Consider the following 15,875-nt stretch of genomic DNA (forward strand, 5'->3'; position numbering starts at 1 on the left):
GCGACGCGAGCAGCGAGCGCCGCCTGACGAGGGGTGGCCGGGCTGGGACAGGAGCCTCGGCGTTCTCCTCACGCTCTGCTCCTGTCCCGGCCCCGGAGGAAACGTCGGCCGCAGGACTCACCTCACCGCCGGCCTCCGGGCTCTCCCGGGTAGCACCGCTGGCCCCGCAGGCGGCCGCGCGTCCCTCAGGTCCCCCGAGCGGCCGAGGACCGCCGGCGCGCCGAGCCTTCGCGAGCGTCGGGGCGCGCGGCCCGGGAAGGTGCGCGCGCACGTGCCGCGCATGCGCGCTGTGCCCAATCCTCTAGCCTGATTCTAGTCGTGCAGCGCTGACCGGCTTCGTTGTTCTCAGCCTGGCATTCTAGGTGGTAGTGACGCCTTGAGCGTTGGCTTAGTGGTTCCCAGCGCTGGAGGCATTCATCTGACATGTGCCCGTTCCTCCTTGCAAAGCCCTCCCAAGCTAAGCCCTCTGTGCGAGTCCGCCAACACCTGCTCTGAGAGCCAGTGTGCCAACCTCGGACCCGCGTTGGGGAGTAGTGCCGCGCACAGGTAGCAAGGGACACCCGGCCTGTTGCAACGCTGCACTCTGACCGGCGAAGCAGGTGCACGCTTTGCGTTCTCTCCAGGGAGACCTTACTATAAACAGATGGAGCTTGTGCTCACTGGCGGCATGCCTCATCATCTTCTTAGAAGATTCCCCAACCCCTTTGCTACATACACAACTTGAGGAACTGAAAGGTTCTTTAGAGGTCATCTAAATACATTTTTCCCCAATAGGGGAGAAGAACGCTCAGAAAGGTTGGATGTCTTACTTAAAGTCACACAGCATTTTTTTTTTTTTGGTTCTTTTTTTTTTTCAGAGCTGGGGACCGAACCCAGGGCCTTGCGCTTCCTAGGCAAGCGCTCTACCACTGAGCTAAATCCCCAACCCCGTCACACAGCATTTTAATGGAAGAGTCTGGATTCAATTCATCGTGATTGCATTTCTCTTTGTTACAGCACTTTACCTATCTTTCTTTATGTCCATCTTCAACTTAGAGTCCAGGTTATTATTTGGTTTTCTTGGTAGTTCACAGGACTTATAGCAGCATTGGCCCTGTTGTGTACTTGACACTACTGAGCCTTATGTCTATAAATGACTAAGGTGATATCATATGGGGTGGAGAGATACACTTCTGTTGGTAAAGCACTTGCTATACAAGCAGGAGAACCAGAGTTACATTCCCAGAACCCACAAAAAAATCAGTTCTAATAGCGGGCACTTGTGATCCCAGTGCGGGGAAGTGGAGCCAGGGTGATTCCTGAGGCTAGCTTCTCAGTTAGTCTAGCCCATTAAATGAATCCCCAGGCCGGTGAGAAATGTCTCAAAAAAACTAGGTGGAGAACAACCAACTAACACACCTTTGGTTTACCTGGGGCCTATAGGTACACAAAGAGAGAGAGAAAGACAGAGAGAGGCAGAGAGGCAGAGACAAAGACAGATAGAGACACACACAGAGAGAAAGACAGAAAGACATATATAATAATTTTTAAAAGGTTCTCAAATATGTAGCAAATACTGAAAAATCTTGTGCTTGGGTCACTCTTAAATCAGAATTAATAGAATTGATAAGCCAACATGATAAATAAAATCTGAAACAACAATTTCCTTATTGACACATGTGCAACAACATTTTTAGGACAATAATTGATTCCTAGGGCCATTCCAGGCAAGTCAGCATACCCCAGGAACCCAGTGGTGTCTCCTGACGAGAGTAAATAAAGAGGCAGGTGGTAGATGGGGACGGAGGAGAAACTTTGTGATAGCTTTATGTATTGCTAGATCCCCATAACTAAAGCACCGGAAATGTGCCTGCCAAGAGCCTTCTCACTCAGTGTATATATCAGGCTATTAAAACAGACACAGGCCATGCCACTGCTCATATCAGCAGATGGGAATGACACAAGCACAATTACAAATATATCAACATTGCCAAGTCACAGAAAAGGAAACTACTATATGTAAGTGGTGGCGCATCTTTAAAACCTGGCAAGAATACATCGCTAGCGAGAGGGAACATATATCTAATGAAACTGTCAAAAAAAAGGGGGGGGAACAAGAAGGCTGTGCACAAATGGTTTTCTAGACAAGGACAATGGGATCTGTGTGCAGAAAGGGCTACGTCTTGTAAACACACACACACATACACACACAGAGAGAGAGAGAGAGAGAGAGAGAGAGAGAGAGACAGAGACAGAGACAGAGACAGAGACAGAGACAGAGAGACAGAGAGAGAGACAGAAAGAGAGAGAGGGAGGGAGGGAGAGAAGCATCATATAATGGAAACATCTTAACATCCCTGTGGAGAGACAAGTATTTGTTATAAATGTCTCTAAGCTTTTCTTATGTGTGGTCTGTTCCACACAGAAGTAATGTCAAAGTATCCCAAGACACTGGGCTATGTGTGCCTGTTCCCTAAGAATACAGTGGGAATGGGGTGACTCACAAGGAACACAGTGGGAAAGAGGTGACTCATTCCCCTTTGGGGGAGCAGGCAGTCAGTTGGAGGAGCTGTAGGACATGAGAAGACCCAGAAGGTGCTGTGAAGAGCAGAGACAAAAGGCATCTTCTATGAGGAATGGAAACATTCAAATCCCACGGGGATAACTCCAGATGCTTTCTGTGTCCCATCTCCCTTTGCTTCTATGTTGTAACCACTAATAGAAAGCTTTTAACAAGCGGGAACTTCACAGAGAGACTCGGCCACCTAGGCATTGTTAAAACTGGTCCCTTTCTGGATGAACCCGTTTTTTGAAACCATAAATGTTAACTGGTAATGCATGGTAATTTAGTATGACATCTTTACCTCCCTCCCCCAGGCCACCCCCTCACATCCCCAAAGGCTTTGTTTATTCATTTACATACAAGCTGGTCATTTGGAAAAACCACTAAGTTGGCATCCAGACAACCTAGGTTCTCATTTCAGCTTGGCCACTTACCGATCCATTGTTAACTTAGGAAAAGCGCCAACCTCCATGAGATCCACTGTCCCCTTTCCATTCAAACGGGAGATATGCTATTTAAGAAATATGAAACATAAGGCTGGCAAGATGACTCATAGGTAAAGGTATTTGGTGGCAAGCCTTATCACCTAAGTTTGAGCCCTGGACCTGGACATATGTGATGCAGAGCATTGGCTCCTGAAAGTTGTTTTCTGATCTCCTCTATATGTGGCACATACAGGCCAATACTCCAAACATAGATACACACAGGCAAATAAACGTAAGTTTAAAACTACACTATTAAAAAATAAAATGAAACATTTAGGATCTGTAGGACTGCTTAAGATGGAGATGTCCATTGTTTTAGCAAACAAAGAGAGTATTTTATTTTAGTTTGGGTTAAGTTTTGGTTTGCGGCTTCTTATCAAAACCACTTTGCACTGTGGATGCAGGCATGGGATTTTGAACTTCTTGGAATTCTCCAGATTTTGCTATTATCACAGCTACTAGACCCCTGGGCTTAATAATGTTGGTTATTTGCACATTGCACTGTTCAGTTTCTCTCATTAGATTTCTTATGTTTCAGACAGGGTTTTGGTGTTCAGGCTAGTCTCCAACTCCCTTTGTAGAGCCAAAGCTTTCCAAGGAATCCTGATCCTCTTGCTTCCACCTCCGGAGTGCTAGGATTGCAGCCTTGACCCACCATGCCCGCCTTCAGATTTCTTTTTTCTTTTTTTAATCTTCTCATTCTCTGGTTCTCACTACAAGGAGGGTGCTCGATACACTTAGCTAATTAAATGGGGCTGGGTCTTAAAAGTTCGGAGTTATTCTTACAAGGGCGTGCCATCTGCTGGTTCCCTGGCGTATCTGTCACTAGGCTTGGAGCTGTTCCCCCACGACCTCCCTTTTCCTCTGCAGGTGCTTTTTTCCCTATCCAACCGTAGCCAATTTTTATTTCCTCCAACCCTCTTCCACAGTCTGGGCAGTCTTAAAACCTGGCACAATGGAGTTTGCGTTTCGGAGCTCCGGAGTGACCAGAGCAACATAACTGAGCATGCTCAGTCGCGAAGAGCTGTTTTGGAACACAAACACAGCGAGCCTTGAAGGAAGATTTTTCAAGGCTGCTGGTTTCAGGATTGGATACTACTTCCTCCAAGAATTCTATCAAGATGTTACAGCTCCTCCTACTCACCCGACCGCCACACTTTCTCCTTTTATCTCTGTGCCCAGTTTTGGAGCCAGCCTTCCTTAGATGCCCTGGCCAATCAAGAGGCCACACATTGTTGCCTAAGAGACCCCGGATGCCAGCGACAGGATTTATAGGTGGCGATTGGACTGCTGGAAGCGGTGAGGTGGGGGCTGAAAGGAGTCAAGGAAAGCTGTCCTAATGCAACGATAGCAACCCCAGAACCAGAGGCTTGAAGAAGGAGGCCAGCTGCTGAGGTGAGCAGTGCTTAGAGCAGGAAAAAGATGGAGATTCTGAGAGAGCTCCCCAGCTCCCCAAAAGCTTGCCGGGGCTCCTGGGGATTAAAATGTGCTGCAGTCTCAATGGCTGCTTCACACCACTGAAATTAACAACCAACAACTACTTGCAGGTCAAGCAGTAGCTTTAAAAACCATGCGTTACAGTGCTTATTTAGGTTTTAAATGTTTGAATATAGGGTGAATTCGCATTTAAACCTACCCGCCCTCTATTTCTGATACCGGGTGAGATTCCCTTTGTCTGGTGTACTGTGGGTGAATTGTATGTTAGCAGAGAAACTCAATCCTAGTCTTTGTTGTAACCTCCAAATAAAACTCTGACAACCCTGAGTATTTCCTCTGTGACAGGATCATCATGTTCTGAGTTTCAGTGTACAGTCCCACAAGGTTTAATCCTCAAGTTTCTACCATGACATTTTTCCTTCCATCGAATAACATTTATTGAGCAACTACTATGTATGACTGTGATTGGAATTTAAATGAGCAGTGCCAGAACACACGAGCCCCAAAGCTTCAGGGTCTCATGCCACCATCCTTACCGAGATCTGTACAGAGTACAGGAAAAGGGGTGGGGAGGGCTGAAATAGTTATATTGAGTTGACCCAGACTTCACGTTGAGGAATCAGAATTCCAGTCCTTAGTGAGATGAGAAGGTTTTGAGTTGAAAAGTGACTTCACAGACTGATCATTTAGAAACAAACAAAACAACTGGGAGTGGCAGCACAGACACTGGGAGAGGTAGGTGTATCTTTGTTAGTTCAAAGCCAGCCTAGTCTACATAGCAAGTTCCAGGCCAAACAGGGATATGAGGCAGACTCTGTCCCAAAACAAAAACAAAATCGAGACAGAGGAAACAAACCTTAGGGCTTTGAATATCGAACCCTTGGTAGAATGTTTGTCCAGCACACATGAAGCCCAAGCCCAACTCTGCAGAAATCAGGTGTCGAACAGCTGCAATCGAGAACTTGTGAGACACAGGCAAGAGGGTCAGAAGTTTAGGTTGTCCTTGACTACATAAGTAGGTCTGGGATAGATCCTTAGTAAAATTATTGTGTAATGGGGATGGCGTGAACCACGGCTCAGAAGGTTTAGAAGGCCAAATCGGAAATATGTGACGATTGAGACCCCTGCTTGGCTGTTGAACCTGAGTCTGGAACCATGTTGAAGACCCTGGGCCTTCTTTCTACAGTTGTATCCCAAGGAACATGAAACACAGTGACAGGCAGCCATAAAGGAAAGGAAGCCATAAGTACCTGCAGCTCGTATCTGAGGACAAGGATGAGACAATAGTTGTTGTCTTGGTAGACAAGGTACCATTATTTCTAGTGTGTGTGTTGTGTGAAAATGTCTGTGTTTCAAATAGTAGCCAGTGGTCTGTTTGTGAACTTGTGTGTGCATACAAACTATGGACGCTGTTCATCTTCTGGGATTGAGGGAGGAGGGAAAAACCGGAGAAAGGATGATTACGGGAGAAAAACTGTAAAAGGGATGATTACGTAAGACAGGTAAGACATCCCCACTGTCACGCTTCTTTATGAGTGACACCAAGAGCGCTGCCTCCTGGCTAAGCCCACCTTCTGGAAACCACAGCTGCTTCGAAGGAAACCTAATCTAAAGTGGTTTTCAGACCCAAGGAGCCAGGAGCAAGAAAACAGCGGGCACAGACCCTTAGGGCGCCTTTGAGGAAAGCTGCTTTGGCTTCATTCAGAAATGGAATACACAAATGGCTTTCCAAACACACTGGGAAACAAGGGAGCATCTCAGTGTAATGCAGAAGTTTTTAACCTGAGGGAAGCAGAATTTTAGTTTCCTGTGTATTTTTCTAGGAAGAGATGCATAGCTTTTGTCCCAGAGTCTTTACGACTCTCAAAGATTTTTTTAAACTAGATACCGTCTTAAAAGAAGAAGGGGGCTGGGCGCAGTGGCAAACTCCAGTAATCACAGCACAAGGAAGATTGAGGTGGTGGGATCTTGAGTTTGAGGGCAGCCTGGACTACGCTAAGGCCTTGTCTCAAAATAAAAATAATAAAAACAACAGGCAGTATACAATTTTACCTGGGCAAGATATGAACTTGGTGGCATAGCTTTGTATCTGTAGTTTGGCTGCTCTCACCTGTGTGTGTATCCCTGGCTGCTAATTAATGGTGCTGCAATGAAACCATTTCCTGTGCCTTTTGTAACCTAGCCAAAAACATGGTGACTTAGATAAACATTAGGAGCTGAGAAACTCCCAAAGGCTAATCTGAGCCCCTTCATACCAGGACATTGGTAGCAGGAAGAAACTGTGGAAGGTGTTGACTATTGAACACTTCTCAACACTGTTCATGTAGAGAGTCGTCTCAGCCAGTTCTACTTGTGTGTGTAAACCCATCTTCAGAGAGGAGAGAGGGTGGAAACACTGAGGCAGGTACTGGTACTACTGTCCATTGTAAAATATCCCATCATGGTCCCCCAAAGTACAGGTTTTGGGCATTCTATATCTGATAAGTTCTAACAAAGACTGAAGGAGGTTACTAGTTACTCAGGCCATCCTCCCTTCAGCCACTATTGCAAGACTTTTCCTCTCTCACTACCTCCCAAGCATCATCTTCGAGATACACATACATAAGATTTTTTTAAAAAAACTGCACAAAATGGAGCTGGAGAGATGGCTCAGAAGTTAGGGTGTTTGTTGTTCTTGTAGAGGACCCAGGTTCAATTCCCAGCATCCACATGATGGTGCACAACCATCTATGGCTCCAGTTCCAGAGGACCCGATGCCCTGTTCTGAATTCATCAGGCACCAAACACGCATGAGGTACACATACATACATGCAGACAAAACATGCACACACAAAAATAAATACATTTAAGAAATTTTTAAAGGAATAGAAGAGAACTAGTATTTTTTTTAAAAACTGCACAGGGTTGGGGATTTAGCTCAGTGGTAGAGCGCTTGCCTAGCAAGCACAAGGCCCTGGGTTTGGTCTCCAGCTCCGAAAAAAAGAAAAAAAAAAAAACAGTTGCAAAACTAGACACAGCATCTAGCCAATAAATGCAGAAGAGGAAAGGGTGTGTAGCTCCTGGGGGGCAGCATTGCAGTCTGCTCAGGTGACTAATGCAGAAAAGGATAAGCCATGGTCCGTCCATCACCCACCGCCTGTCGTCATGAGAGGGCTAATGATGGCCCCCAAAGGAAGACAGAAAGCAACAACTAGACACCTCTAAAATCAGCCAACCAACCTACACCATTTTCTTATGGAAATTAAGCTACCTTGATCAAAAGTAGGCAGATTGTATACAAGATCATCTAAACTGGCAGAATTCTCCCCAATAAGCATGTCTGTCCATCTCCAAAGCCATGGCCTTGACCACTACATGTCTGCTCCTTGAGTATGTCTTAGGCTGACTCTCAGAGGAGAAGAGTTAATGACACAAAGACAAAAAGTAGATGTTTGTTTTGAGACAGGATCTTACTGTATAGCCAGGGCTGGCCTCGAAATCTCTGTGAAGACCAATATGACCTTAAATTCAAAGAGGCTCACCTACCTCTGACTCTCAAATGTTGGGGTGAAGGGTGTTATGTTGCACTGTGACCCTCACAATTTGAAGCACTTCTCTTTCTGGCCAGCAAACTATATTCTGAGCTAAGGATGCCTCTGAGCTTCCCCTGTGAGCCTGTGGTTCCATTCCTCTTCCTCTCACGGTGATCCTGGATAGGCTGTGTAACCTCAGTAAGCCTCACTTTCTCTCGTGGTCTAAGGAACTGAACCACAGCCTTACCACCAGCTCATTGCACACCTGTGCTGATCAGACATCTAAAGTCTTTGACATAAACAAAGCCCTCAGTAAATAATCTACCCACCCGTACCTTCCCTCAACATACAAAAACAAACAAAAACCCCATTAACTTTATTTGGTTCTCAGAAGATTCAATGATTCATTTCTCCCGATAGGTGTAGTCTTTCTTATGGAAAAACACCAGTTCATTTCATGATGGCATTTGCACCTCCCAAAAGCATCGATGGCCCAAAAATGCAGACAAAGATGAGTACCTGGACACCTCTAAATCATCAGCTTCTGAACGACCAGGTAAGTGGCCAGAGGTACTTTATCATTTGGGTCCATGGGGGGGCGAAAAAAGTAAAATTCTGATCATCAGAATATGAGCAAGAATTGTTTAAGATGGCACCAATCTATGAACAAAAGACAAAAGGTTTATTTAAAAACAACAACTTTATTTGTATCTTTGCTATGTAGACAAGATTGAAAATAGATCAGAGTCCTGCCCAAGGGAAACGTTGTCATTCTTTCCCACACTGGATCCTTACTGGATCTCCTTGGAGCCAACAGAATTTGGGGAGGGGAGGAAAGATGTCCAGAAGGGATTTTTCCCGCCCCGCCCGAATCCCCCAGTTTCTGGATAAAACTGAGGTCACTTAATGAATACATTTCAGCCAAGTACTCACAAGACTGATGTTCTCCCAAGAAGTCTTCCCAGCTGACTTCTGGTGAGACACATGTAAAATACCCCTGATAAAGGATTGAAGCATGTGGCTGGGGGAGGGGGTGAGAATGGCAGCCCTCTAGGGTATTCTATCCCTGCTTCTAGGAACTGCAGAACTCTGATCAGTCCCTGAACCCCAGGACCACACCTACCTGGCAATAAAACAACCAGTTTCAGTGTCTAAAACCAACCTCACTATCTTCCTCCAGGTGGAAAGCCCCACTTCGTACCATCACGAGGTGCTTTATCATTTGGGTCCATGTTAGGAGCATCTATCTGCAGCCCTTTGCCTTCATGTCCCATGTTCTCTCAGTCTGTGAGTCTTCTTTCTAGATCTCATCTGCCCAGCTGCATGTTCTCAGTTCACAGCCGTACCACCACCCCTTGCCAGGCACCGTACAGAAAATCTCCCCTTTCCCTGTCAGGTGTGGGACCATAATTTACAGTGAGCCTGTTGCTGGTGGAACCAACGACAGTACTATTCCGTCACAGTAAAGTACACGAGAATCTGGGCAGGGACCTAGAACTTCCCCTCACAGCAGAGCTGTCGGGGTGAGCATTCTGCATCAAGCCTAACCACTGGTTCTCCTGGTCAGTCTTGACCCGCTGAGTGACACATATCACCCAGATGAATGCCCAACACAGGATGGGTTTCCTGGCCGCTGAAGACTGGTGAGCACAGGGAACCCTACCACTCACAGTGAGCGTCAAACGCAAACTCCTCTTCCCTCTAGGCTGCCTTCCTGCATTGGAACTTGGGAAACAGGTCCCAGAATTCTCAGGGCCGTGGCTTCTCAGCATGCCCAGACTCTTAGAATCCAGAAATTCGTGGAGGAACATCCATCTGTACACCGTTCCCAACATGTTCTCTGGGTCTGAGACTCTTCTCTAGTTCTAGTCAGCCCAGCTCCATGTTCTCGGTTCACATCCTCACCACCACCTTTTGCCGGGCACAGTCCCATAACATCCTGGATCTTATCATCGCCTCTAACCCATTCTAGTAAGGCTCCAGAAAGATCTTTCTGAAGTACCAATCTTACTAGGTGAAGCTGAAAATGGAGTCTACTCCAAAGAGCATGTTCCAACCCCGCCACACATACACATCCTCAAGGTCCCTTCAGACCCTGGCACCCAGCTAACCTCCCAGACCCCTGCTGCTACTCCCTAGCAGCTGAGGCCAGCCAGGTGAAGTTCACAGCGCCACAGCTCCTGCCCATCACCTGTGAGTCACTTCACTATCCCCTCAGCAGCACCACCACTTCCTGTCTCCTTTTCTCTCTCAGTGTTGTTGCTGGCTTTCCCATTCAGCTTTAGCCCATCAAGACTAACATACTCTTCTCCAAGTCTCTCAGAATACACAAGTCTGGATGTGGCTTCCAGAACACAAGTCCAGTCATCCCACCATTCTCTGTGTGTGTGTGTGTGTGTGTGTGTGTGTGTGTGTGTGTGTGTGTGTGTGTGTGTAAGTACACATGTGCATGCATGGGTATGGTGACCAAGGGACAACTTCAGCTCTTATGCCTCAGGTGTGATCTACCTAGATTTTTGAGACAGGGTCTCTCATGTGCTTGCATCTCACCAAACAGGCGCTGTGGGCTATCCAGTGAGCTCCAGGGATCTGCTTGTCTCTGATTCTCCAGCACTGACGCACCACAACCCTTGGTGTTTTAGTGGGAGTTCTGGGGGATGTAATTGAGGTCCTTGTATTTGGCAAGTATGTCACCTACTGGGCCCAATCATTGACTTTTATCTTTGGGCCTTCCAGCTCCTTCCTTGGCTGGAGGTGGACTGTTGTTGCTGTAATCCTAAGTATTGATCCCCTTTGCAAAGCTCATAGTCAAACCTGGCTCATCTTAGAACTAGAAACGTTCTCCTACTCTGATGTGCTACAGGAGTAAGAGGTGTGTGTGTGTGTGTGTGTGTGTGTGTGTGTGTGTGTGTGTGTGTGTGTGTGTGTGTTTAAGAGACTGGAATCCTGAGAAATAAAGTGGGGAGAAGCTATAAAAGAAAAAGATGCAGAAATGACATAAGGGGTTGGTGGAAGAAAGGAGGACTCAGGAACAAAAGGACAGGCAGAGGCAGATGGAGCCTGGCCTTACAGCGACAAAGGAACGTATGGAAATCTTTTCCTTTCAGCACAACAACTATTTCTTGAGCACCTGTTGTGATGCTCACAGCTCCCCAACAGTTTATATAACAGCTTATTCCTCTAACTTCAGTGTCAGATTTGGAAATCTGTTTTCCTTCATTGAATTGTGAAGGTTTTGCACATGTGTGAGAAAGTGACTTGAGTTGAAATACAAAGTTGTTTAATGTCTCGATTTTCAGGAAATTTCCAAGAACAGTCATGATCAATTTGGCCACTGTGAAAAAAAAACAACAAAACAAACAAACAAACAAAAAATAATAAAACATTATCTTAAGCTAGACATGGTGGCACATGCCTTTAATCCCAGATCTCAGAGGCAGGAGGATGTCTGTGAGTTCAAGGTCACCCTGGTATACAGAGTGAGTTCCAGGCCAGCTAAGGCTGCATACAAGTCTCTGTTCCCTTTTTTTTTTTTTTTTTTTTCCTTCTACTTGGTGGCTGGGGAAATGGCGCCACAGTTAAGAGCACATTAGAGCTTCAGGAGTTAACCCTAAAGAAGGGGGGAGAAGGTGTCATGGCTATTCTTGGTTGTCAGTTTGACTACATCTGGAATTAACTAAAACCCAAGTGGCTGGGAACACCCATGAAGGATTGTTTCTTCAGTCATTGGAAGTGGGAAGATTTCCCTTTAATCCAGGCTGCACCTTCTGGTGGCAGCCAGAATAACAAAGGGAACAGAGCAGAAGGAAGCTTGCTCTCTGCCTGCTTGCTCTCAATGGCAAGTCTGTTCCTTCACTGGCAATAGAGCCTACTTCTTCAAGACCAGCTGAGACAGACATCCAGCCTCACAGACTGAACAACTCCTGGATTCTTGGATCTTCCTTTCCTGGACAGCCATGGCTGGGCTAGCTGGACCATAGCCTGTAAGCAATTCTAATAAATACCATATAGGTGTGTAAGTTTTGTTCCTCTAGAGAACTCTGACTAAGGTATAGGTTTGTGGCAAAGGATGACTGCAGTGCAATCCCTATGACATCTCTACTGGCCCCACAGGGTACCAGTTGTTAGGTTTCCTCAGAGACATCTCATAACTCAGCAAGGAGGCCTGGCCTTTGGAGTTTACACTACCCTTCAGTGGCCAGCTGCTCTCCCCTCCAAGGTCATGACCTTGGCCTAAGGCAGCTCCTGAACTCCTGGCTGTCAACCAGCTGCCTCCCAATGGATACTAAATACATCCCCCAGTTCTAGAAAGGATCAATACAACATAGCAAACGTGGCATGACTTTTATCTTTGTTCTTTAATGGTTTTTGTCACATCTAATGATAATTTTTAGAGAAAATACTCACCATTCATAACTCCCAGATGCAAAAATATCATTTAGTTAGCTTCTTGTTTCAAATGAATTTTAGAAAACGTATATATACCATCATGAAATCCTTTGTAAAAATATGTATTTTACTTTTAGTGTGTGTGTGTGTGTGTGTGTGTGTGTGTGAGAGAGAGAGAGAGAGAGAGAGAGAGAGAGAGCTTATGAAGACCAGAAGAGGTCAGATTCCCTGGAGCTGGAGTTACAGACAGTTGTGCCCTACCCTACTTGAGTGTGGAAACTGAACCCTAGATTCCCTGCAAGAGCTGCACATGATCTTAACTACTGTGCCCCCTCTCTACAGCACCTATTCTCCTCTTTTGGGACAAGGTATCATGTAGGCCCAACTGGCCTTGAACTCATTATGCTGCCATAAATAACCTTGTACTTCTAAGCCTCCTGAATTTACCCTCCTAGTCTAAGAGCTCTGAGCACCGTGTATGAGGAGCTGGAGGTTGAGCCCAGGGCAAGCATCATGCACGCTAAGTAATGAGTCCACCAACTGAGCTACATCTCTACTCCTTCATTTTGTTTTTAACTTTTGTCTTCCCTCTGTTCTGTAGTAAAATGTGAAGTACATAATAACCAACTCGGGCTAAAAATAAGAGACTCGGGGTTTTAACTTCACAGCAGGTTTTCAGCAGAGAGACTGAATTCAAATTTAGATAACTTAAAAAAAAAAAAAAGCATCGTCAAGGTAGGCAAATGCAGCAGATTACAGAGCAATTTGGGCCCCAAGGATTCCTAGGGGAGAGTGTTGTAATAGTACCTGTCCTGCCAGCCAGTGTTGTAATTAGAAGGCTCGCCTTCCCCTACACGCAAAGTTAGCCATGGGCAGGATGGGCAGGGTAATTGCCTCGACGCTAGCGATTATTTCTCTCTTGTATTTGCATCCCAAAACATCATGTTGCTCGCCTTAAATATATATAATTTTAAAACATGAAAAGTGCACATTCCCACTTCTTTGGGGCCATGGAATCATGCACCACACCGTGCCTGAGAAAAGCGTGTCCTGGGAGACAGCGCCTCTGTTGCCATCCATCGATCATAATTTAGGATTTCCAAAATAGCTCCCTCCTCTGCCGTAATGATGTCACACAAGGAAATATGTAATTTCAATGTCAACAGACTAAAATAACCAACCAAGGGATTTTGACTTAACAGCAGGTTGTGAGTAAACTGTGATATAAACAGACTGCAGCCGTCTGTGAGAGAAGAGCCATTTTAATATTTGCCATTTCAAAGAGATAGTCTGTTTTCCAGCTTCTTAAAAAGGAAGACCCTGACTGCACATCTTCGGCATAAAAATTCACTGTAATTCAGGGCACATAAGAGTACAAATCCAGCTGAGGACTGATGACTACAGAACGATTTGCCAAAATTATTTATTTAAATATAAACAGGCAGGTCTGGAGTGTGTGATCCTCCTGCATCAGCCTCCTGAGTAGCTGGATGGCAAGCCTACACCACCAGGTCTGGCTTAGTCAGACATTGTGTTTGTTGTAGCCTGCTGCGTGACAGAACCCACTGCCCACATCATTCCTTTTCTGATAACTTTCTGTGGACTGTCTTCCCCTCGAATACCGGTGCCCTTGGTTACCATGAACCATACCCATGGAGACCACCATGTGGTTATGATGTCAAGACCCAGTCTTCTTCCCACTGCCAGGTAGCACACTGGCAGAAGTTCCTTAAGAATTTAGGGCTGCAGGCTTGGTGGTATTCACCTCTAATCTCAGCACTCAGGGAGCTGAGTTAGGAGAAGGATCAGTTCCAGGCCATCTGGGCTACACGATAAGTACCAAGCAGTCAGGATGGAAAGACCAGGGCAGAGTTAAGCTGAACAGGAGTTTGATACCAGGGTCCTTTTCCTCCTTTCCTTTTTCCTCCCCTTCCTTCCTTCCTTCCTTCCTTCCTTCCTTCCTTCCTTCCTTCCTTCCTTCTTTTCTTCCTTCCTTCCTTTCTTCTTTCCTTCCTCCCCTTCCTTCTTTCCTTCCTTCCCTCCTTCCTTCCTTCCTTCCTTCCTTTTTTGCTTGTTTTTGTCTTTGGTCTCATGTAAGCCAGGCTAGCCTTAAACTGTGTAGTAGAGGATATATTTGCATACATCCTCCTATCTCTGCTTTCTAAGTGTTGGGAGTTCAGGTGTGTGCCACCACGCTTGGCCTTTGGTCTTTTGTTATCCCGCTTGTGCCTCAAACTTACTGTTTTTCTGCTTCTGTCTCCTGAGTGTGGGGACTTCAGTCCTGCACCACGGTAGTGGTTAGAATAGGCTTGGCCCCCATAGACTCCTGTATTTGAATCTTTGGCCCACAGGAAGTGACACCATTAGGAAGTGTGTCCTTGCTGGAATAGGTGTGGCTTTGTGGGAGATAGTGTGTCACTATGTAGGTGGGCTTTGAGATCCTGTGCTCAGGCTTCCCCCAGTGCGGAAGAGTCCCTCCATTGGTTCCCTGCAGAAGCCAGTCTTCCTCGCTGCCTTCAGATCAAGATTTAGAACTCTCAACTCCCCCAGCACCATATCTGCCTGGATGCTGCCATCCTTCCTTCCATGATGATAATGGACTGAACTTCTGAACCTGTAAGCCAGCGCCAATTAAATGTTGTCTCTTCTAAGCGTTGCCTTGGTCATGGTGTCTGTTCACAGCAGTAAAACCCTAATCTAGACAACCATGCTAGACCCAATGACTTGTTATGTTTTTAAAAATCTGGACAAAGCAACTTTCATGGAAGTCCACATGTAGTATCTAAACTAAGGAAATTGAACAAAAATCTCTTTAGGGTTTTTTATTTAATATTTTTATGTATGTGTATATGTGTGCATGAGTATGTTCACATGAGTGCAGTGCCTACAGAGTCCAGCAGGGGGTGTCAGATCACCTGGAATTGGAGTTACAGGTTGATATAAGTGTCCTAATGCTCTTAACCCCTGGGCCATCTCTCCAGCTCCTCCTTAGGATTTCTTTCAGCCCTGAGCTCCTCTGACTTCAAAAACCTTTTCATTATTGTTGCTTGACCAGAAGTGTCATAGAGAATCGATAACGGAACCTGTTCTTGCTGGTTCCAGGGAACATGTAAGAGAAAGAGGTCTCAGGTATATGGGAAGGTAAAATGAACAAGAGCTACGAGAGGCAAAACCAGACACTGTCAACCTGGCATGGTGGTACATGTCTCTAACTCCAGAACACAGGAGGCAGAGGCAAGAGGATCTCTGTGAGTTTGAGGCCAGCCTGGTCTGCATAGTGAATTCTAGGTTAGCCAGGACTACATAGAGAGACCCTGTCTCAAAAAAATTAACAACAACAACAAAAACAAACAAACAAACAAAAAACCCCAGACACTCTTTAGTCCCTGTGGAGCTTGAGTAGAGCAGAAAGGGAGGGGCCCTGTGCATCCAATTGCATTGGCGCTGGTGGCTTGGCTTGGGAGGAGGTATTGGAGGAGAAAGAGCTCCAGAAACATTTGGATCCAGATT

At 45.9% G+C, this 15,875-nt stretch overlaps 2 protein-coding genes across 5 annotated transcripts in view; one reads left to right on the top strand and one right to left on the bottom strand.

The window, feature by feature from the left end:
- Fzd3 (frizzled class receptor 3) overlaps nt 1–253 on the bottom strand; it is a 76,508-nt gene extending 76,255 nt beyond the window's left edge. Inside the window, 1 exon segment of the mRNA NM_153474.2 lies at nt 122–253. The gene's annotated coding sequence lies outside the window, so the exon portion shown is untranslated.
- Nucleotides 254–4,298: 4,045 nt separating this feature from the next.
- Fbxo16 (F-box protein 16) overlaps nt 4,299–15,875 on the top strand; it is a 49,127-nt gene continuing 37,550 nt past the window's right edge. For 2 of the 4 annotated variants that reach the window (XM_087585767.1, XM_087585763.1), the window contains exons 1-3: nt 4,299–4,422; nt 5,651–5,771; nt 8,397–8,532. In XM_087585767.1, the coding sequence (XP_087441893.1) occupies nt 8,434–8,532 (99 nt within the window). In that variant the 5' untranslated portion in view covers nt 4,299–4,422; nt 5,651–5,771; nt 8,397–8,433. 4 annotated transcript variants of the gene reach the window in all.

The sequence above is a fragment of the Rattus norvegicus genome, chromosome 15 (genome assembly GCF_021556685.1).
Source record: "Rattus norvegicus strain SHRSP/BbbUtx chromosome 15, alternate assembly SHRSP_T2T, whole genome shotgun sequence".
Lineage (NCBI taxonomy): Eukaryota > Metazoa > Chordata > Mammalia > Rodentia > Muridae > Rattus > Rattus norvegicus.